This window comes from Symphalangus syndactylus, chromosome 16 (genome assembly GCF_028878055.3).
Source record: "Symphalangus syndactylus isolate Jambi chromosome 16, NHGRI_mSymSyn1-v2.1_pri, whole genome shotgun sequence".
Taxonomy (NCBI): domain Eukaryota; kingdom Metazoa; phylum Chordata; class Mammalia; order Primates; family Hylobatidae; genus Symphalangus; species Symphalangus syndactylus.
Genome location: NC_072438.2, coordinates 9,495,191 through 9,519,516, shown reverse-complemented (window position 1 = coordinate 9,519,516; position 24,326 = coordinate 9,495,191). Strand labels below are relative to the sequence as shown.

Here is a 24,326-nt window from a genome sequence, read left to right as displayed (position 1 = left end):
CTAAATTTTATAAAAACCATTCTTATAATTTCTGACCAGCTCACACAACAAATATGTAATAATGTTAAAACAAAAAACTATGAGAAACAAGTGAATTATATCACTAGCATGAGTATCAGACAAAACAGATAATTTGCACAAGATTCTCAACAATGACTCATTGGATTTTACAGTAATTAATTAAATGCAAAGAATATAGTATAGATTTGATTCCAGAATATTTTAGGTTTTTATATTTCTAGTAAGTTACATATATTATTAAAAGAATATTTTTTGTCCCAATGTTGCTATTTTCTTTGGAAAATAGGTACAAATTTCCAAACACAATTGCTTGCTCTATAATTTTTTACACCTAAGGTTTATCTTAGAGCAGCCAGGCGTGGTGGCTCACACCTGTAATCCCAGCAGTTTGGGAGGCTGAGGCAGGCGGATCACAAGGCCAGGAGATCAAGACCATCCTGGCCAACACGGTGAAACCCCGTCTCTACTAAAAATACAAAAAATCAGCTAGGTGTGGTGGTGGGCACCTGTAGTCCCAGCTACTCGGGAGGCTGAGGCAGGGGAATGGTGTGAACCCAGGGGGGCGGAGCTTGCAGTGAGCCGAGATTGTGTCACTGCACTCCAGCCTGGGAGATAGAGCAAGCCTCCGCCTCAAAAAAAAAAAAAGGTTTATCTTACAGCAACACGTTTATATATTTATCTCTACATAAATCAAAACTAAGAGTCTGTATGTGTTTGCCAGAAGAGATGCCAAATGTCCAAAGAAAAATATGGAACATTTAAAAACATATTTATTCAGGATACAGAAATGTCTAAAGTATAATTATATTCTGATATAATACTAAATACAATCATAAAATTACCTGTAATAAAAAATAATATAATTGTACATTTAAAACTAAAGTGTATAAATGGATTGTTTGTAATACAAAGGATAAATGCTTGAGGTGATGAATAGCTTTTACTCTGATGTGATTACATGTTGCATGCCTGTGTCAAAGTAACCCATATATGCCATGAATATATACACATACCATGTACCCACATAAATTTTTAAAAATAAACTTAAATAGGAAAAATAATAAAAATGTAACATGAGAACAATATTCTTCAATTTATTTGCTGTTTAAAGCCACTGGAAAAGGAAATTACTAGAAATGTCATTAAACTACGTTACTAAAAGTACACTGTTACCATTTTTTACCTACACTCTTGAGTAAGGTGGGATAGGTGAAAGTTGTGGAATAATAACACTTCATTCCAGACACAGTAATTTCAACACATTAACAATTTTGTTGAATTAAAAAATCAAGTTCACACACAATCTTAAAAGAGAATTTTAAAATTTACTGTATTTTATTACATAAATGTACAACTGGTAAAAACAATTTATTACTAAAATTCAGATTTTTCTCTCACTATAATGCAGAAGATTATTACTCTGAACATGTACCCCATGCATCATGCAATGATATAAGTCAACCACAAAGATGCATGCATCATCTCTTGCATCTTTCAATGTCCTTACCCATTCATGTAAAAGTTCATGAATGATGCCCACCTAAAAAGAATCACTCATACCTCTGATGCAACAACAATTCATCACATGCTTTCATATAAATAATAAGCTGAATCAGTATGAAGTAATTTTAGAGTTGAATTTGCTTTTCAAAAAATCTGTAACTTTTTCAAGTAAAAAAACTATAATTTCAATGGAATAACTTCAAAAAGCTACTCCTTTTCAACTTATATACAAAGAAATTATCTGTTTCAGCTTTGGAATTTTTTTATACTTAACACTGATTTACTGTAATGTTTCAAGTGCTAATGCCTTTTTCTTTCTACTGTAAATATTCTGACATTTAGTCTTAATTTTAGACTGAATATCTTTTCATATTTACTGCATCTACAAAATATCTTCTAGTATAAACTCTGTTTTTTTTAAGCTATAGTTTTTGAACAAATGCTTTCCCAAATTTATTACATTTGTAAAATTTCTTTCCAACATAAATTCTCTAATGTTGAAGAAAGTTTGGGCAACTGCTTCAGGGTTTTCTTCTAATATGAAATATGCACAATAAGACCCATGATGCAAGTACAGGTACTACAACCCTCTATTTGTATTGTCTATCTTCAGAATACTCTTCTTCACTTTTAAGACCTGTATTTTCTAATAGGTCTTTCAACAACTATTACATTTATAATGCTTTTATGAAGTACAAACTCTCTGATATTTAGTAACATGTGAGTAGGCATTAATGGCTTCTCTACATTTTCTATATTTGCACAATTTTTCTCAAGTATAAATGCTATCATTGCAAAGAGATATGAGCATTGGTTAAAGGTTTTACCACACTTTTAATATTCCTAGGGGTTTTCTTCAGTAAGAATTATGTACAGTAAGATGTGACAAGCATTTGAAGGCTTTTCCATATTTTTCATATTTTTATGGCTTCTCACCAATACCATTTCTCTTATGTTTAGAACAGATTGAGTTGGGATTAAAAGCTTTGTCAATTTTTTCACATGTGTAGAATTTCTCTCCAGTATGAATTATGATTAGAAAAGATTGAGGAAGACATAAAGGCTCCCATTCTTCACATTCCTAAAATTTTCCTCCAGTATGAGTTCTCTTATGTTGAGGAAGGTTGGAGTACTGCTTAAAAGCTTTCCTGCATTCTTTACATTTGTAGGGTTTATATACAGTGTGAATTTTCTTATGTTTATTCAGGTGTGAGGACTGTTTAAAGGCTTTGCCACATTGTTTACATATGTAGGGTTTCTCTCCAGTATGAATTTTCGTGTGATTATGCAGGTTTGCAAACACTTTAAAGGCTTTGCCACAATCTTCACATTTGTAGGGATTTTTTCCAGAGTGAATTCTCTTGTGTACATTAAGGGTTGAGGACCAATTAAAGGCTTTACCACATTCTTCACATGTGTAGGGTTTCTCTCCAGTATGGATTCTCTTATGTGTCGTAAGAGTTGTGGACCTATTAAAGGATTTGCCACATTCTTCACATCTGTAGGGTTTCTCTCCTGTATGAATTCTCTTATGTTTAGCAAAGTCTGAGGATGTGGTAAAGACACTGCCACATTCTTCGCATGAGAAGGGTTTCTCTCCAGCATGAATTCTCTTATGTTCATTAAGGGATGAGGACCACTTAAAGGCTTTACCACATTCTTCACATTTGTAGTATTTTTGTCCAGAATGAATTCTCTTATGTAAATTAAGGGTTGAGGATTGGTTAAAAGCTTTACCACATTCTTCACATATGTAGGGTTTCTCTCCAGTATGAATTCTCTTATGTTTAGTAAGGTGTGAGGACCGAGTAAAGCCTTTACCACATTCTTCACACTTGTAGAATTTCTCTCTGGCATGAATTCTCTTATGTTTAGTAAGAACTGAGGACTGATTAAATGCTTTGCCACATTCTTCACATGTGTAGGGGTTCTCTCCAGTATGAATTCTTTTGTGTTGAGTTAGGCATGAGAGCACGTGAAATGATTTGCCACATTCTTTACATTTAAAGGTTTTATCTCCAGTATATCTTATCTTACGTTTGATTGAATTTGAAAATTTATGAAAAACTTTGACACATATATTAGATTGAATTATTTTGCTCTGGGTAGTTAATAAGCATTGGTTAATTCCATTATAACCACCTTTCTGCACCTTACACTCATTCACACTTTTACAAGTTTTTCTTAAATTCTCATGTCCACGTTTCTCATGTCCTTTTGGTATAAGTTCTTGGAATGAATCTTCTATGCCCTGCACTGTCCAAAGGTTTTGGGTGAAATGTGAACACACAGCTGAAAGAAATAAAAATAACAAATTATCCCACTTACTAGATTCATATAAATATACTTTACAGGCCAGGCACTATGGCTCAAGCCTGTAATTCCAGCAGTTTCTGAGGCCAGGGTGGGCAAATAATGAGGTCAGGAGTTTGTGACCAGTCTGGCCAACATGGTGAAACCCTGTCTGTACTAAAAATACAAAAAAAAAAATGTGCTGGGAATGATGGTGCATGCCTATAATCCCAGCTACTTGGGAGGGTGAGGCAGGAGAATCCTTGAACCTGGGATGTAGAGGTTTCCATCAGCCAAGATCACACCACTGCACTCCAGACAGGGTGACAGTGTGAGATCCCGTCTCAATAAATAAATAAACAAATAAGTAAGTAAATATACTCTACAAATCTAATATATAAAATTATACAAAGTACCTCAGTAAGATGCTCAGTAAATACCACAGGCCATAATTTCTTTACAGACATATATGACAAAAATATACTGACCAAAATGCCTTTGTGTGAAATCTACAAATGAGTTGTGTGCAATGCCTCAGGTAAGCACAATTCCAAGAGCCACATAAAACACGAAGAAAAGTGTGTTACATTTACCCACTACAGCTCTTCCTCCCCACAAATATAGCATTGTGCTTTAGGAGTAAACTGCCAACACCTGGCTTCTTAGAGGAAAAATAGTGACACATAGGCCGGGCGCGGTGGCTCAAGCCTGTAATCCCAGCACTTTGGGAGGCCGAGGCAGGCGGATCACGAGGTCAGGAGATTGAGACCATCCTGGCTAACATGGTGAAACCCCGTCTCTACTAAAAATACAAAAAATTAGCCAGGCGTGTTGGTGGGCGCCTGTAATCCCAGCTACTCGGGAGGCTGAGGCAGGAGAATGGCGTGAACCCGGGAGGCAGAGCTTGCGGTGAGCCGAGATCGCGCCACTGCACTCCAGCCTGGGGGACAGAGAAAGACTCCATCTCAAAAAAAAAAAAAGAAAGAAAAACAGTGACACATGTATTCCTACTTCTGGCTTTGGAAATTATTACAAAAACTGGTTTCTCTCTCCAATAACACAGGGTGCTGAAAGAAATGGTGGTGAGTCTGCTGAGACCAAAGGTAAATGTTTCATGAGCAGACATCAGTGCTAAATACAGGGAACACGTAGAGCAAGTGATTAGAGACCATAAGAAGAAACATGAACAAACTCTTTTAACTGAAGAATAAACACAAAATTCTACACAAGACACATCCTTACAACATGTATGAGAGGCTCCCATAATCTCTACCAAAGACAATTGGTTTCAGACTATGTCAGGACAAGGCAACATTGTAAAGATTGTGACAAACAGCTTTTAGTTAATGTTCAAATAACAGTATTACAATGTAGGCAAAATATTAGGGCAACATGGCCCGATTAAAAAATTTGAAAATTTTCAGAAAATAACTATAAATAATGAAGATATTCAAATTTTAAAAATTTAACCTGAATAATCCTCAATGAGTGAAATAGAAACACATACGATTTATAAAATCAGAAAAATAAGAATATCAATGAAAACATTAAAAATATAAAAAACAAGTCATGAAGGTGAAAAATACAACAATAATGACTGAGACATTTTCAAAAATAAAAAAAGGATGTAAAAACTGAAGATGCTCCACAAGCTTCAACTAGGATACACACATAGAGATTTATAACAAGACACATACAAGCAAAGTTTCAAAAGTCAAAGACAAGAAGAGAATCTTAGGAGTTACAAGGTAAAAGTGATGTGTCATTTATAAATAGGTGTGGTCTTATAAGATAACCAGTGAATCTGTCAAAAAAAAAAATTTCAGATGTCAGGAAATTGTAATATAAAGTGGTGAAAGAAAAATAGCTTCGGCCAGGCACGGTGGCTCATACCTGTAATTCCAGCACTTTGGGAGGCCGAGGCAGGCAGATCATGAGGTCAGGAGTTTGAGACCATCCTTGCCAACATGGTGAAACCCTGTCTCTGCTAAAAAGTACAAAAAAATTAGCCGGGTGTGGTGGCATGTGCCTGTAGTCCCAGCTACTCAGGAAGCTGAGGAAGAAGAATCACTTGAACCCAGGAGGTAGAGGCTGCAGTGAGCCGAGATCACGCCACTGCACTCTAGCCTGGGCGACAAAACAAGACTCCATTTCAAAAAAAAAAAGGAAAAGAAAAAAAGAAAAATAGCTTCTAAGTGGGAATAATATAATCAGCAAAACTGTCCTAAAAATGAAGACAAAGTAAAGACCTTGCAAGATAACCAAATGCTGAAAAAGTATATTAGCACTACATCTGCCTTGCAAAAAAAAAAAAAAAAAGCTAAAGAAAGTATCTTTCACTGAAAATAACATAATGCAAGAAAACAAAACATAATCATATGAAAACATAATTTTGTAGGAAAGATATGCACATACAAAAATATAAAGTTCTATACCTTTATCATGATAGCATAGAAAACATTTTAATTATTCTCCAAAATGTGAAAGATAAAAGCAAAACAAAAAACCTTAATCATAAACTGTTAATATGCAAAATAAAAATATGATTAGTGACATCAATAATAAAGTTGAGGGCAGATGTAATGAGGAAAATTTCAACATGCAACTAAAGTTAAGTTTTTACCAGTTTAAAATATATTACATTTAAGAAATGTTAGATAATTCCCAAGATATCAAATAAAAAAGGATCTGTAGAGATACTCAAAAAACAAGAAGGGCCTATCAATACAAAAATCAAAAAGACACAAACGAAGACAGAAAATAAAGGACAAAGATAAAATTATCAAGTAAAACAATAAAATAACATTAGTAAGCCTTTCTATCAGCAAATTATTTAAATATTTATGAAGTAAACTTTCCATTCAAAATACATGCACCGAATAAAAAAATGTTAACAGTTAAAAAAAGAAGATCCAACCTGCTTTTCTACAAGTCACTTAAAATCTAATGATTAAAGGAGACAAGGCAAGATGAAAAAAGACGTTTCATGCAAATAACCAAATAAGAGGTCAAAATTATATTACACAAAGTGCATCTTAAGTGAAAAACTGTTCTATTTTATAAAATATGCCTTAACTAAAAGCTTGTAAGAGACAAAGGACATTAAACAATAATGAAAATGTTCATTTACTGGAAACCCATGACAAATGTGTGTATATATATATATTAATGTGTGTGTGTGTATCTCACATTAGAGTTTCAAATATATAAAGCAAATACTGACAGAAGTAAAGCAAGATATACAAAGCAATATAATTATACTAGGATATTTTGATACCCCAATTTCTGTAATGAATAAAACAAAAAGACAATATTCATAAGGCAACAGAAGACTTGAAAGCATAATAAAAAATTATGCCTAATGGAATTGTAGAAAACACTGCTCAACAACAGCAGAATACACACCCTTCTCAATAGCTCATACAAAAGTCTTCTTGATAAACCACCAGTTAGGCCACAAAAAGACCCTTAACAAATTTTTTTAAATTAAAATTTTACAGATTACTTTTTATGACCAAACTGGAATGAGAGTAGAATAAAAAAACTGAAAATCTTACATAATTACAGAAAGCAAACAGTATACTCTTTAGCATGCTCTTGTTCAACGTTTGAAATATTTAATATATGAAGTTGTCTGGACTGTTGAATGTAATATTCAGATTAAATGCAATCCTTGTCAAATTTCTAATTGAGTTTTTCCAGAAATAGAAACAGCAACCTTAAAATTAGGTAAAATTTCAAGAGACGATGTAGCATCAAGCAATCTTCAATAAAAAAAACAACAAGGCCAGGTGCAGTGGCTCACACCTGTAATACCAGCACTTTGAGAGGCAGAGGCGGGTGGATCACCTGAGGTTGGGAGTTAAAGACCAGCCTGACCAACATGGAGAAATCCCATCTTTACTAAAAAAAAATACAAAATTAGCTAGGCGTGGTGGCACATGCCTGTAATCCCAGCTACTCAGGAGGCTGAAGCAGGAGGATCACTTGAACCTGGGAGGCAGAGGTTGCAGTGAGCTGAGATTGCACCATTGCACTCCAGCATGGGCAACAAGCGTGGAACTGTCTCAAAGAAAAAAAGACAGAAAAAGAAAAAAAGAAAAACAACAATGTTGGAGGCATCACATCTCCTGATTTCAAAACACATACAAAGCTAAACATTGAAACAATTTAGTATGAGTATAAGCTGAACAGCTAGATGGATAAGATTAAATTCAGCACAAATATAAACTCTCATATACATGGTCACATGAAGAGTAATTTGTACACTCATAATTATTGCAGCATTGTTACTGAAGAAAACAAATGAAAATAAGGCAAATGTCTCTCATCAGATGGATAAATATAATTTGAAATATTAATATTAGGTTTTTTTTTTTTTTTTTTTTGAGATGGAGTCTCGCTCTGTCACCCAGGCTGGAGTGCAGTGGCGCAATCTCGGCTCACTGCAAGCTCCGCCTCCCGGGTTCACGCCATTCTCCTGCCTCAGCCTCTCCGAGTAGCTGGGACTACAGGCGCCCGCCACCACGCCCGGCTAATTTTTTTTGTATTTTTAGTAGAGACGGGGTTTCACCGTGGTCTCGATCTCCTGACCTCGTGATCCGCCCGCCTCGGCCTCCCAAAGTGCTGGGATTACAAGCGTGAGCCACCACGCCCGGCCCAATATTAGGTTTTTTAGAAGCAAAAAATAATCTAATGAAATAAAAATAAATGTTAATGAAATTGTGCAACATGAAATAAGTCAGCCACAGAGACAGAAACTGTATGAATCAACTTACATAAGCTATCTAAAACAGTCTGATTCTGAAATAGAAAGCAATTGTTTTTGTAAAGCACCAGAAAACAGAAATACATAGTTGTTTAATGTGTAGAGTTTTAGCTTTGCAAGACACATTCTAGAGATACAGTGCATAACAATGTCAATATAATATGACTGAGTATTAAAAATATTTAAGATTATAGTTTGTTTTTTGACAATTAAAAATAGTAATATCTAAAAGAGATACAGAGGTATGATAGCTTTTGAAATTATCTTCCAATCACAAAAGTGCTTCTCCCACACATAAAAATACAGATTCACAAAAAGAGGGTAAAATTAGAAGTATTTCAATGACAACTCACCTAGACAGGGTAAAACGACCATTGTATACACACAAACAGAACAAGTATACAACTTATAAACAATGCAGGAACAATACAAATACAGATAAACACAGAGACTTATATTGGAAATAGACATATCACTGATGCACATTTGACTTGCGCTCCACACTGTCTGTTATTAGTCCATTTTCATACTGCTGATAAACATACCCAAAGACTGGGTAATTTATAAGAAAGAAAGGTTTAATGGACTCACAGTTACATGTGGCTGGGGTGGGCTCAAAATCATTGTGGGAGGTAGAAAGTGAAAGGCACATCTTACATGGTGGTAGACAAAAGAGAATAAGAACCAAACAAATGGGGAAACCCCTTATAAAAACCATCAGGTCTCATGAGAGTCATTCACTACTGTAAAAATGGTATGGGAAAAACCACCAACATGATTCAATTATCTCCCACTGAGTCCCTCCCACAACACATGGGAATTACGGGAGCTACAATTCAAAATGAGATTTGGGTGAAGACACAGCCAAACCCTATCATTCCACCCCGGCTGTTCCCAAATCTCAAGTCCTCACATTTCAAAACAAATTATGCCTTCCCAACAGTCCCCCAAAGTCTTAACTCATTTCAGGTTAAACTCACAAGTCCACAGTCCAGTCTCATTTGAGAGAAAGGAAGTCCCTTCCACCTATGAACTTGTAAAATCAGAAGCAAGTTAGTTATTTCCTAGACACAATGGGGGTGCAGGCATTGGTTAAATACACCTGTACCAAATAAGAGAAACTGGCCAAAACAAGGAAGCTAGAGGCCCCATGCAAGGCCAAAATTCAGCATGGCAGTCAAATCTTAAAGCTCCAAAATGATCTCCTTTGACTCCATGTCTCACATCCAGGTCACAATGATGCAAGAAATAGGTTCCCATGATCTTGAGCAGCTCCACCCCTGTGGCTTTGCAGGGTATGGTCAGCCTCCTGCCTGCTTTCATGGGCTGGTGTTGAGTGTCTGTGGATTTTACAGGTACACAGTGCAAGCTGTCAGTGGATCTACCATTCTGGGGTCTGGAGGACAGTGGCCCACTTCTCACAGCTCCACTAGGAAGTGCCCCAGTGGGGACTCTGTGTGGGGGCTCCAACGCCACATTTCCCTTCTGCACTGCCCTAGCAGAGGTTTTCCATGAGGGCCCCACCCCTGCAGCAAACTTCTGCCTGGACAGTCAGGCATTTCCATACACATTCTGAAAGGTAGGCAGAGGTTTCCAAACCTCGATTTTTGACTTCTGTGTACCTGCAGGCTCAAGACCTCATGGAACCTGCCAAGGCTTGGGGCTTGGACCCTCTGAAACCAAGGCCTAAGCTGTACCTTGACCCTTTTTAGCTATGGGTAGAGTAGTTGGGACACAGGGAACCAATGCCCTAGGAAGAGGGGGCCTAGGCCCACCCCATAAAATTATTTCCCTCTTATGCCTCTGGGCCGGTGATGGGAAAAGCTATCACAAAGTTTTCTGAAATGCCCTAGAGATATTTTTCCCAGTGTCTTAGTGATTAACATTTGGCTCCTCATTACTTATGTGAATTTCTGCAGTGAGCTTGAATTTCCCTTCAGAAAATAGGTTTTTCTTGTCTATCACATCATCAGGATGTAAAATTTCTGAACTTTTATGCTCTGTTTCCCTTTTAAAACTGAATGCTTTTAACAGCACCCAAGTCACCTTGTGAATGCTTTATGGGTTAGGAATTTCTTCTACCAGATACCCTAAGTCATCTCCCTCAAGTTCACAGTTACACAGATCTCTAGTGCAGGGGCAAAATTCCACCAGTCTTTCTGCTAACACATAGCAAGAGACACCTTTACTGCATTTCCCAAATTCCTCATCTCCACCTGAGAGCACCTTGGACTGGATTTCATTGTCCATATCATTATTAGCACTTTGGTCAAAACCATACAACACATCTCCAGGAAGTTCCAAACTTTCCCACATTTTCCTGTCTCCTTCTCAGCCCTCCAAACTGTTCCAACATCTGCCTGTTACCCAGTTCCAGAGTCACTTCCACATTTTCAGGTGCAGTTCCTAACTCTACTGGTACCAATTTACTGCAGAAGTCCATTTTCACACTGCTGATAAAGACATACCTGAGATTGGGTAATCTATAAAGAAAAAGAGGTTTAATGGACTCACAGTTCCATGTGGCTGGGGAGGCCTCAAAATCATGGCAGAAGGCAAAAGTCATGTTATATATGGCAGGAGGCAAGACAGAATGAGAGCCAAACAAAAGGGGAAACCTTATAAAATTATCAGATCTCCTGAGACTTATTCACCACCATGAGAACAGTATGGGGGAAAATGCCCCCATGACTTATCTCCCACAACACATGGGAATTATGAAAACTATAATTCAAGATGAGATTTGGGTGGGGACACAATCAAACCATATCACTGTCTTACAGTGTACACAGTTGAATATTGTCATACACAATTATAATATCAAATAACATCCTTGTCTTGTCCCAAATTTCAAATAACACATTTTCTGCTTTTTTTGTTCTGTTCAGTATATAGATTTGTCAGTATATAGATTTCTGTTCAGTATAGATTTGTTCAGCTATAGATTTGTCAAATGTGGCCTTTATTTTGTTGAGCTACATATCATCTATACCTAATGTGTTGAGTTTCTTAAATCACAAATGCATGTTGAATTTTGCCAGATGCTGCTTCTGCATCCTCAATAAAAAAGAGATGTCTGGCAGCAAATTTCATAAAAAAGCTGAACATTACACTGAAAATTATAAATCATTGATAAAAATCTGAAAAAGACATGAAAAACTGAAAGATTTTTATGCTCATGAATTGAAAAATTATTATGAAAGTCACTATACTACCCAAGGTGATCTACAAATTCAATGCAATCTCTATCAAAATACCAATGACTTTTTTCACAGAAATGGAAAAAACAAGCTTAAACTTTATAGGGAACCACCAAAGTCCCCCAAATAGCCAAAGAAATCCTGAGCAAAAAGAATAAAGCTGGAGACATCACACTAACTGACTCCACAATATAATATAAAGCTACAATAAGCAAAGGAGCATGATTCTGGCATAAAAATAGACAGATGACAGTATCCAGTGAGCCCAGTAATAAATCCATGAACCTAGAGCCAAGGGATTTTAAACAAAGATGTCCAGAACACACATTGGAGAAAGAGAGTCTTTTCAATAACAGTGCAAGGAAAACTGAGTATCTATACGATAATCAAAGTAAAAAACCTAGGCCCCTATCTCATTTTTTTTTTTTTTTTTTGGAGACGGAGTCTCGCTCTTTCACCCAGGCTGGAGTGCAGTGGCGCGATCTCAGCTCACTGCAGGCTCCGCCCCCCGGGGTTCACGCCATTCTTCTGCCTCAGCCTCCCGGGTAGCTGGGACTACAGGCGCCTGCCACCTCGCCCGGCTAATTTTTTGTATTTTTAGTAGAGACGGGGTTTCACCGTGTTAGCCAGGATGGTCTCGATCTCCTGACCTTGTGATCCACCCGCGTCGGCCTCCCAAAGTGCTGGGATTACAGGCGTGAGCCACCGTGCCCGGCCTAGGCCCCTATCTCTTATGATATAAAAAACTCAATCACATATAAAGCTATTTGAGGTAAACACAGAGAAATGTTTTACAACATATTACAGAGAAAAAAATTTTTAAGACCTCAAAGTACATGTAAAAATATGCAAATGTGATTACAAAAAACTAAAACGTTTTGCATAGCAAAAAAATCCCAACAGAGTGAAGAGATAATCTACAGAATGAAAGAAAATATTTGCAAAGTATATTTATGACAAAAGATAAACTTACAGAATATATAACAAACTTAAAACAAAAATAACAATTTAAAAACAAGCAAGAGACCTTAACAGACATTTTTCAAAAGAAGAAATACAAATGGCCAAAAAGTACATGCAAATGTGCTCAATATCACTAATTATCAGAGAAGTGAAACTCAAAACCACAATAAAATACCACATCACAGCCAGGCATGGTGGCTTATGCCTGTAATCCCAGCACTTTGGGAGGTTGAGGTGGGTGGATTACCTGAGGTTAGGAGTTCAAGACCAGCCTGGCCAACACGGTGAAACCTCATCTCTACTAAAAAGGCAAAATGAGCACGGCGTGGTGGTGGGCGCCTGTTGTCCCAGCTACTTGGGAGGCTGAAGCAGGAGAATCACTTGAACCTGGGAGGCGGACGTTGCCGTGAGCCAAGATCATGCCACTGAACTCCAGCCTGGGCAATTAGAGCAAAACTCTGTCTCAAAAAAAAAAAAAAAAAAAAAAAAAAAAGAAAAGAAAAAAAAAAACCAAAAACATTAGTCCAGTAAGAATGACTGTTATTGAAAAGACTGTAATTGAAAAGACTGGCTGGGCGTGGTGGCTCACGCCTGTAATCCTAGCACTTTGGGAGGCGAAACTGGGCAGACTGCCTGAGCTCAGGAGTTCCAGACCAGCCTGGGCAACACGGTGAAACCCCGTCTCTACTAAAATACAAAACAAAATTAGCCAGGCATGGCAGTATGCACCTGTAGTCCCAGCTACTTGGGAGGCTGAGGCAGGAGAACTGCCTGAACCTGGGAGGCAGGGGTTGCAGGAAGCCGAGATCACACCACTGCACTCCAGCCTGGGCGAGAGAGTAAGACTCCATCTCAAAAATAAATAAATAAATTAATTAAAAAAAAAGACTAACAATTGTTAGTGAGAATGTATAGAAAAGGAAACAAATACAGTTGCAAAACTGTAAGTTAGTAGAGCCATTACAGGAAAAAAAGTATCACAGGATAACATATATAAACAAGCAATATATGGTAATTTAGACTGTTTCTTTGACTCATCACCTAGACAATAAAACGTTGATGACTACACACACACACACAGACACACATACACACATACACACACGACACAAAATTCAAATTGTTGGGTCATATGTTAGTTCTATTTTTTATTTTTTAATTAAACAGGACTGCTGAAGCATGTTAGTTCTATTTTTAATTTTTAAATTAAACACGATTGCTGGAGCATATAAACGTTCTATTTTCTTTGTAGCTAAAAAAACAAAATCAGTATGTCAAAGAGACATCTACACTCTTATGTTTATTACAGTACTATTTACAATAGACAAGATATGGAATCAATCCAATTATTGAAAACCAGATGATAAAGAAAATCTAGTATAGATACATAACAAAATACTATTCAGCTATAAAAGCAATAAAAATCTGATATCTGCAAGGACACGGATGAACCTGGAGGCCATTACATTAAGTGAAATAAACCAGATCCACCAAGACAAGTACCACATGATCTTCCACATATATGAAATCTAACAATATGTGATAAAGGCTTCACGCACTGGTCTTGGCAATCATTTTTGGATATAACACCTAAGGTTCAGGAAACAAAAACACGAAAATACACATGGTACTACATCATCGTATCCAAAATATCCCAAGAATATTCAAAGCAGGACTTTAAGTAGATATTTAAACATGCATGTTTATTTATTATTATTACAATTCCTGGAAACAATACAAATGTCCCTTTACAGATCAGTATCGGATTTTTAAAACGTGACATATATAAGGCCGGGCGCGGTGGCTCACGCTTGCAATCCCAGCATTTTGGGAGGCCGAGGCGGGTGGATCACGAGGTCAGGAGATTGAGACCACGGTGAAACCCCGTCTCTACTAAAAATACAAAAAATTAGCCGGGCGTGGTGGCGGGCACATGTAGTCCCAGCTACTCGGAGAGGCTGAGGCGGGAGAATGGCGTGAACCCGGGAGGCGGAGCTTGCAGTGAGCCGACATTGTGCCACTGCACTCCAGCCTGGGCGACAGAGCCAGACTCCGACTCAAAAAAAAAAAAAGTGACATATATATACAATATTATTTCATTTTAAAACAGATATTCTGACATATCTTACAAAAACAAAGCCTGAGAATATTGCATTAAGTAAAATAAGATAGTCAAACAGAAACATTCATTAAATAATGACACTAATAAGAATATAAAAATTAGTCAAAATTATAAAAACAGTAAGTCAAATGGTGTTCTTCAGGAGCTGAAGAAAAAAGGGGGGGCAGTTTATTTTTTATGGGGTATTATATTTTACAAGATAAAATAAATCTAGACACCCATTGCAATATAATATAAATATACTTAACATCACTTGACAGTACGCTTGAAAATGTTTAAGAAGTCAATTTTATTTTTTTCATAACTATTTTTTACACCTACTTAAAAAGGTTACATTTCTCAGAAATTACCTGCAAATTGCAAAAGTGTTTCTCTCACATAATAATATGTAATAAGACAATAAATAGATGGTAACTTTACACTGTTTTTTGACTACTCACCTACACAAGAAAACACTGATGATCATCAAAGAAAATAAATAATTTATAATCAAAGCAGGGGCAGTATTTATACAGGCAAATACCACCTAACTTTTATAGGCAATAAAAATGTCTGATTTATAAATGTATTTTAATTTGCCTCAAGTGAAACCCAATTATTTTTATTTCAATTAAACACCACTTGATCATAAAAGGTATAGAGTTGAAAATTACCAAATATGAAGAAGTGAAAAAAATTAAATAATCGAGGAGTATCTACATGAAAAAAGATTCCCTAGTAAAATGGAGTTGAATATAATAAAAATTCTAACTCACAAAATATTAAATATATACAGCTGTATCATAAAAACAATCCTTTAAATAACTATAGTTTTTAACTGTGACTATATACTTATTGAAGGGCCAGGATTTTGAATCTTTGGCATGAAATGTAAAGCAGTAAAAGAAAATGCATCTCAATAATTAATAAAATGCTCTAATGAAAATGAGCCATGTCAATACATGTACTTATTACACAATGTGTAAACTTGAGCATTTTATTTCAGAAATTTTGAATTTGAAATCAGATAATTTTGGCACAGAACATATGAAAGTGTGAATAAAGCATTTGGGACCCATGCTATATAATACACCATAAAAAGGTACATATTTTAGGAGGTTCAAAAGAGAGAAAACTTTTTTTACTTGTTTAAAGATATAATGTGTTAAAATTTTCCCAATCTTGGAAGAAATACAGTTTTATGAGGCTCAAAATATCAGTAGCAAGAAGAACCTAATAAAAAACTTGCCCAGGACACATTATAATTAAACTGCCAAAAATTCAAAGACAATGGGAGATTCTTAAAAGAAGCAAGAAAAAGATTCTTCTCATACAAGGGAACATCTATAAGGTTATCAGTAAATTGCTCAGCAGAAACCATGCAAGCCACATAGAAGTGAGACCATATATTTAAAGTGCAAATGAACAGAGAAAAAGAAAAAACTTTGAGATATAAGGAGACTATACCTGACATAGCTGTCCTTTACAAAAAAAGTATCAATCAAGATATTCTCAGATTAAAAGATTAGTTGAGGGAATTTATAATCACTAGACCTGTCTTACAAAAAAAGTTAATGAGAATTTTTCAGTTATAAGGATGGAATCCTAACTTACAGCAAAAAAACATACAAAAGTATAAATCTTACTGGAAAACATATATACACAGAAGGCTGAATCACTAATTATGGTGCATAAATCACTTTTAACTCTGATATAAAAGTTACAAAAAAAGCATTAAAACACATATAGCTTCAGTGTATTTGTTAACAAGTACACAATATAAAAAAAAGTAAAGGGTGACATAAATAGTGTGTTAAAGGAAGTAAAATTGTTTAATTTTTCTATACATAGAAGGTAACTTTTGCTTGAGGCCTGGAGTTCAAAACCAGCCTGGTCAGTATAGCAGGACTCTGTCTCCAAAATAAATACACGAATAAAATAAAGATCTCACAAAGCTGTTTAGTTTTTTTTTTTAAAAAAAGAAGCACTGGGCATGATGTCTCATGCATGTAATCCTAGCACTTTGAGAGGCCAAGGCAGGTGGAGTGCTTGAGCCCAGGAGTTTAAGACCAGCCTGAGCAACACGGCAAAACCCTGTCTCTATATAAAGTACCCAAAAAAGTAGCCGGACTTGTGCTTGTAGTCCCACCTACTCAGGAGGGTAAGATGGGAAGATTGCTTGAGCCTGGGGAGGTCGAGGCTGCACTGAGCTATGAATGTACTGCACTGCAGCCTGAGTAACAAAGGAAGACCCTATCTGTACAAAAAAATAAGTTACATTGTTATCTCAAGCTAGACTTTTATAACTATGAGATGTTTTATCTAAGTCTCTTGGAAATTAAAATAAAAACGGTAGTAGATACACACACAAGGAAAAGAATCAAAGCATATAATAAAAACAAACAAAAATTCAAGAAAATGCAAGGGAAGAAAGCATGAAAGAATTAAAACACAGAAACTACTAAATGGTCAGAAAACAATGAACAAAATGGCAGTAATAAATTCTTATCAATAATTCCTTTAAATAGAAAAACATTTACTTATCCAATAAAAACACATTGCTATTGTTTGAGTGTCCCTCCAAAATTTATGTTAGTATTTAACTGCCACTGTGAGAAAATGAAATGAGCCCCTTAAGAAGCTATTAGGTTATGAGAGCTCTACTCTCATGAAAGGATTAGTGTCATTATTCCCACATTGGGAATTAGTGGTTCAAAGATGAAAAAGAATATTCCATGCCAATAACTAAAAAAGTGTAGGAGTGGCTATATCAAACAAAAGAGACATATACAAAAATAAAATCTGTCATAAAAAAACTTTGCATATGATGTGGTCTTATATTTGAAAAAACCTACTTCACTAAAACACCATTAGAACTCATACATTTAGTCAAGATACAGGATTAAAAAATTAGTGTTTCTACATGCCAACAGTGAACAATGTGAAAATCAAACCAAGAGAGTAATCCCATTTACAATAGCCACAAATTAAAATTAAATACCAGGAATGAACTTAACCAAAGAAGTGAAAGATCTCTACGATGAATACTATAAAATATCGATGCAAGAAATTAAGCAAGAGAAGAAAAAGGAAAGATATTTTATGTTCATGAATAGGAAGGATCAGTATTATTAAAATTTTCATACTACCCAAAACGATCTACAGATTTAATGCAATTCCTATCAAAGCATCAATGACATTCTTCACAGAAACAGGAAAAACAATCTTATAATGTAGACAGAACCATAAAAGACTCAAAATAGCCAAAGCCATTGTATGAAAAAAGAAACTGGAGGAATCATAGTATTTGAATTTAAATGATACAACAGAGCTACCGTAATTAAAATGGCATAAAACTGATCAGTAAAACAGTAGAGAGAATGCAGAGATAAATCCATACTACAGCAAACTTCTTTTTGACAAAGCTGTCGGGAATATATTGTTACCGATAGAAAGTGTCCAGGTTCTTGGCATCTTGAACAAAGAATTGGACAAAATGTACAAAGCAAGGAAGGAATAAAAGGATTTACTAAAAATGAAAGCACACTCCACAGTGCGGGCCCGAGCATAGGGGCTCAAAGGCCCCGTTACAGAATTTTTGGGAGCTTAAATATCACCTAGAGGATTCCATTGGTTACCTTGGGTATGCCCAATGTAAACGGAGAGGGTGAAGTAAAGTTAGTTATTTACAGCGCACACCCTGTGGAGAGGATATTTCCTGTTATAGCTAAAGTGTGAATTGGCCTTATGTATGGTCCCTGCCTCCAGACCGTTTTCCTGCCTTATCTCCCCCGAGAGATGTGATCCCCCTACATTCTTATAGAAAACAGGGGGATCGACGGTCTTTTTCTTTCTGTAACTGCTTTATGCTGGCTTGGGGCATAGTCCCTGTCTATTGGGGATCACAGTACTCTTGCCCTGTTCCGTCTAGTGGAGGCAGGGTAGTTTCTTGATGGCCAGGGGTGTGTTTTCACCTGGAACTGGCTGGAGATTACATTGCATGATCATCTGAAACTTGATGGTCTCTAGGCAAGAGCAAATGTGTTTGGTTAAAAGATATAATGGGGGTGGATACCTATGCTGTTAGGAATGTTTGTTACAGAGATTTTAAGGAGAAAAAAAAACCTGATTTGTTCTACAATTTATGTGTTTCCTTAAAGTCTTGGCACAAGCAACTCCATTTTGTTTTGGTCTGTTGGTGCCTAGTGTATGAGCTTAGTCCAAAACGATGGCATCCCAGAATTTTGTTTAAAAACTTCCCCCTTGGCCATGCACGGTGGCTCATGCCTGTAATCCCAGCACTTTGGGAGGCTGAGGCAGGTGGATCACGAGGTCAGGAGTTCAAGATCAGCCTGGGTAAAATGGTGAAACTCAGTCTCTAGTAAAAACAGAAAAATTAGCCAGGCGTCGTGGCAGGCGCTACTCCCAGCTACTTGGGAGGCTAAGGCAAAGAACTGCTTGAACCTGGAAGGCAGAGGTTACAGTCAGCCAAGATCACACCACTGCACTCCAGTCTGGGTGATAGAGTGAGACTCTGTCTCAAACAGAACAAAACAAAATTCCCCCTTTTTGGTTAGGTTCTCACTTAGATTACAGTGTGTCCAAAATTTAGGGCCTTAGAGCCACTCTCAGTTACCATCATTTTGGATTTCTGGTCTCAGCACATTATTTATAGGTTACGGTGTTCTCATGGTTGCACATTTCTTTTGGCTCCTGTTATTCTAGTTGAAGAGAGACCATATGACATCCTAGAGATGGCTGCATGCAAGTATTAAAACCTTTGAGAGAACACAGCACACAAGGGAGACTATTATGACTATTGGGAGGAAAATACCAAGAGTTCACAGTATGCTCCTTACTCAAGATTTCCATAAACCAAACCTTGTAAAATTAAATGGATCAAAGAATGAGCCAGATAGAGTTTACTTACTTAACTAAGCAATTTGTTAATCCCCTACCACTGAATTTCTATAATCTTCATTTGATGTACTTCTCCATAGCCACAAGTGCCAGCAGATGCACAGGTACTTCTTTGTTTAGTCAATTCTATTATAACTTTCACAAAAGAATTTAAAGTCTATTGTGTAACTGTAGCTTTTACAGTAGAATTTGCTATAGAGCCTATCATGAGGGATGCCTTTTTAATCACTGCTTCTTTTACTTTAAACCATGGAAAAGGACCTAACAAATGATGCCCCTCTAGAAGAGTGAAGGCCTCCTGGCAATATTCTCTTTAACCCATGGTGTGGATTAACAGGAGTGAACCAATGTTTTGTTTTTGGACTGATTATGAGGCAATGTATGTAGCATTAAAGTTTCTTACTTACACTGACCGGGCTTTCATCTTTTATTTATCAAAGTATAAGCTTATCCACGTATAAGGCTGGCTGCAAACTCCTTCACAAATAGAAGTATACTCCATAAACGCACTTAACAGACCCCTTTTCTACTTTTAATGTTTATAGAGGCATAAGAAAAAAAATTCAAAGGTAAGAGTTTTATGATAGAAGTTTTAATTGTGAACTTGGGAAAAGCTGTTTACATCTAGGATGCCATCTTCTTAGGAGAAATCTCCCTGGTTAGCTTCACCTCAAGGGTTCCAATGGCTGCACAGTTCCAAAAATGTGTAGGGGCCCTTCTCAAAACTCATTAACCTAAAGCCCAAAGTCCTGACATTTTGTTGTAGTGTGAGTGGCAAGGACAGTTTTTCTCCAATGTTCTCAGAAGATTTAAACCATAAAAAGTTTTTTTACCTGGTGGAAATATACTGTAGCATAATAATCTCAGCCTCCTTGCATATAAAAGCTTTTATACAACCAGAAAACATGCATTGAAAATAACAACTGAATGAAATCCCTTTATAAAATGTTTAAATGGCCCACTAGGTGACCAAACATACATGAAGCTTTAATTGTATTGTCTTTTTTTGGCATTTAATATTTGTTTTACTTGGGTTAGTAGGTTAGTAGCTTTATACAAGGAAATTTGATTATTTCTGCAGTTTATAATAACATAATAACCATAATTATAATTGACAGCATATACTATTTTAGAAATCTCATACAATTTTGGAACATATATTAGTATTATTCACAAAAATATAACCTAAAGAAGATTGAACATCATTTTAGCAATCACATGTACCCAAACATGTCAAATAATCCCATTTACCTCCTTTCTGAATGTTTTCAGCGGCCCTCTGATCTACCCAAAAAGCCAGGCATTAGGAAACAAGCATGTACATGAAACTTGGCTTTACATTATGTCCAGCTTCATGCTTAACTATATTTAAAAAAATAATTGCCAAACTGCTGATGCGTTTTTACAATACTTTTTATTTTACTTTAATCAAAACTAACAGCTTTATGAAAATGTTTAGCCAAATGTCTCCAATTCTTTATCAGGTTTTAAAAAATATTTTATTATTTAAACTTTTTCCACATTTTTTGCCTAATGATTCCTTACTACATTGTTTCATGAATAACCTTTTTAAATCTGTAATTTGAACCAACTTTTAGACAACTATTGAATTAGACAAAATTATTCTCTTTTTTTTCACGAATAACATAATTTTTTCTGGTACGTTTGGTATACAGAATTACATGTTAAATAGAAACCTAAAACTTTAGTGAAACACTAAAAAACAAAAAATCCTGAACTATTGGATATGGACAATTCCACAGTTTTGGAAACATATTTCCTACATCACAGCCCTTTTCTTAACTGGAAATGACCCAGATATTAAATGAGCATTAAAAATAACTTTATGGTTTTAATTTACACAAAAAGTTTACCTAAAACAATTATCTTATTCACAGTTCTTAATTTTTTACTTTTAACAAGGCAGAAATGAGGCATTAATTGACATATATAAAATGAACACTGGTTTGGTCCAGAAAGGCAGGACAACTCAACGTGAGGAGGAGGCTTGGGGGCTTTCAGATTACAGGTAGGTGGGAGGCAAACAGTTGCATTCTTTTGAGTTTCTGATTAGCCTTTCCAAAGGAAGCAATCAGATACGCATTTATCTCAGTGTGACTTGGGATAGAATGGAAGGCAGGCTCACCTTAAGCAGCTCCCAGCTTGAATTAACACTGACATTGAAAAATATTTAGCAAAGACAAACATAAAATTCAGATAAAATGTATGCTGACAACTATGAAGGCATTTCTATTTTTATTCCACCAATAATGTTAAAGCTAGCTTGTTTAGTAAAGTTATACTTTAAGTCACATGAACTTGAAAATTGCTTAGACTTAATGTATGAGCGCTCTTTTACTTATAAGCCAATTTGGTAGATGTAACATATAACAGCAAGTGTACATGCAAATAAAGACATCTAGACATGTATACACACACATAAATGAAGACTCAACAGCTTGGAACCTTAGCCATGAGATAGCAATAGAAACTTGCTGGTTTTACTTTGCAATCCAATGAAGGCTGTGAATCAAAATTTTGGGTAAAGCAGTCTCCATGGCAGTTTGATTTTTAAAGGCCAAACCTCCCCAGAATCCAAAGAGCACTGGGGCCAAACTATACCAAAGGAGCACATCACACATTAACCAGGCCCCCTGCTTGGAACCACAGCACAAAAGCCTGCACACATACAATGCCATTCTACTTTTCCATTCAACAGTAAACTCCAGATTCCAAACAATCTTGGGGCCAAACAGCATTGCAACTATGATAGAAAATTCCAAGGAGGGTTTAGTACCAGACCTCGGAACCTCTGCCAAGAACGTCCCCTTTGGGAAGGTTGAGGTCCACAGGATCCACAGAGTATCCTCCTGTGGATCCGATCTTAGTGTCAGATGTCTCTGACCTTAGGTGGGCACCTCCAGAGCATACTATAAGCTTTATAAAAATAGCCATGAACTGTAATGAGAACTGGATGCCGGCTGGGCCTTTTTGTTCCTTAGCCAGTTGAGTATGATAAGGGACGAATTTAGCATAAGAAGGTTTAAGTCCCTTGAAACATGTGCGAGTTTGCTCTGAACTGCGCCACACATAGGGATCAGGGACCACGTGCAGAAAGAGAAAAGAAAAACATTCCCCACTCTGGGCAGGACAATTATAAACAGCCACTTAAAGACTGAGAAAGAAATAAAGGAAAAAAAAAATGAAAGAGACCCAGGTTCCTTAAGTGAACCAGGAGGTGGCAGTCAGGCTTCTCCGCAAGGAAACCCATTAGTTTCATAGGCCACAGCCAGAAACCTGCAGTTGCCTCCATGTTTAGGTGCTACCCACCAAGGGTTCCAAGTTGGAAAGGAAAACAGAAAGCCCCTGTATGGGGCAGAAAGGAAAGGGAGAAAAACGAATCCCAAACTTTGGGCCTACTTCTTCCTCCTGGCTGGCTCACCAAAATATACATTACCAGTTGTATGTGGTCCAGGTCTTTGATGTCTTTAACAAAGAATTGGACAAAACGCACAAAGCAAGGAAGGCAAGAAGGGATTTATTGAAAATGAAAGTACACTCCACAGTGTGGGAAAAAGCCTAAGCGTAGGGGCTCAAAGGCTCCATTACAGAAGTTTTGGGAGCTTAAATACCCACTAGTATGCCCTATGTAAATGGAGAGCATTAAATAAAGTTACAAAGTTATTCATTGCCTATGCCCTATGGAAAGGATATTTCCTGTTAGAGGTGAAGTGTGAATTGGTCTTATGTTTTCTGCCTCCAGACCCTATTTTCCTGCCTCAATATAATGGGGGAGGGAGTCTCTTCAACAAATTGTGTTACAAAAACTGAATATCCATATTCAGAGGAATGAAACTGGACCCCTATCTCCTGCCATCCAAAAAAAATTAAATCAAAACGGATTAGAGACAAATCTAAGACATCAAACTATGAAACTACTACAAAAAAAATTGGTGAAACTCTCTAGGAAATTAAACTGGACAAAGATGTCTTGAATAATACCCCACAAGCACAGGCAGCCAACACAAAAATGAACAAATGGAATCACATCAGTTAAAGAGCTTCTAAACAGCAAATGAAACAATCAACAAAGTGAAGAGACAACACACAAAAATGGGAGAAAATATCTGGAAACTGCCATAAGGAATTAATAACAAGAATACATAAGGCACACAAACAGCTCTATAGGATAAAATCTGATGATAAATAAGCAAAAAATTTGAATACACATTTCTCAAAAGAGAGCCTACAAATAACAAAAAGCCATAAGACCGGGTGCTCAGCATCATTTATCATCAGAGAAATGCAAATCAAAACGACAATGAGATATTATCTCACTCCAGTTACAATGGCTTTTATCTAAAAGTCAGGTGATTAATAAATGCTGGTGAAGATGTGGAGAAAAGTGAAAGTGAACTCTAGTACTCTCTTGGTGGGAATGTAAATTAGTACAATGACTATGGAGAACAGTTTAGAAGTTCCTCAAAAAATGAAAAATAAAGCTACTATATTATCCAGCAATCCCATTGCTAGGTATGTACATAAAAGAAAGGAAATC

General features: G+C 36.4%; 1 protein-coding gene across 3 annotated transcripts in view; it reads right to left on the bottom strand.

Annotated features, from left to right (window-relative positions):
• Positions 1-1,326: 1,326 nt before the first annotated feature.
• Positions 1,327-24,326, bottom strand: part of ZNF718 (zinc finger protein 718) — a 37,849-nt gene continuing 14,849 nt past the window's right edge. For 2 of the 3 annotated variants that reach the window (XM_063619644.1, XM_063619645.1), the window contains 2 exons: positions 12,995-13,205; positions 1,327-3,816 (listed from right to left, as the gene is read on the bottom strand). In XM_063619644.1, the coding sequence (XP_063475714.1) occupies positions 2,606-3,816; positions 12,995-13,043 (1,260 nt within the window). In that variant the 5' untranslated portion in view covers positions 13,044-13,205 and the 3' untranslated portion in view covers positions 1,327-2,605. The remainder of the gene's footprint in view (positions 3,817-12,994; positions 13,206-24,326) is intronic. The other variant, XM_055246489.2, reaches the window with a different exon arrangement.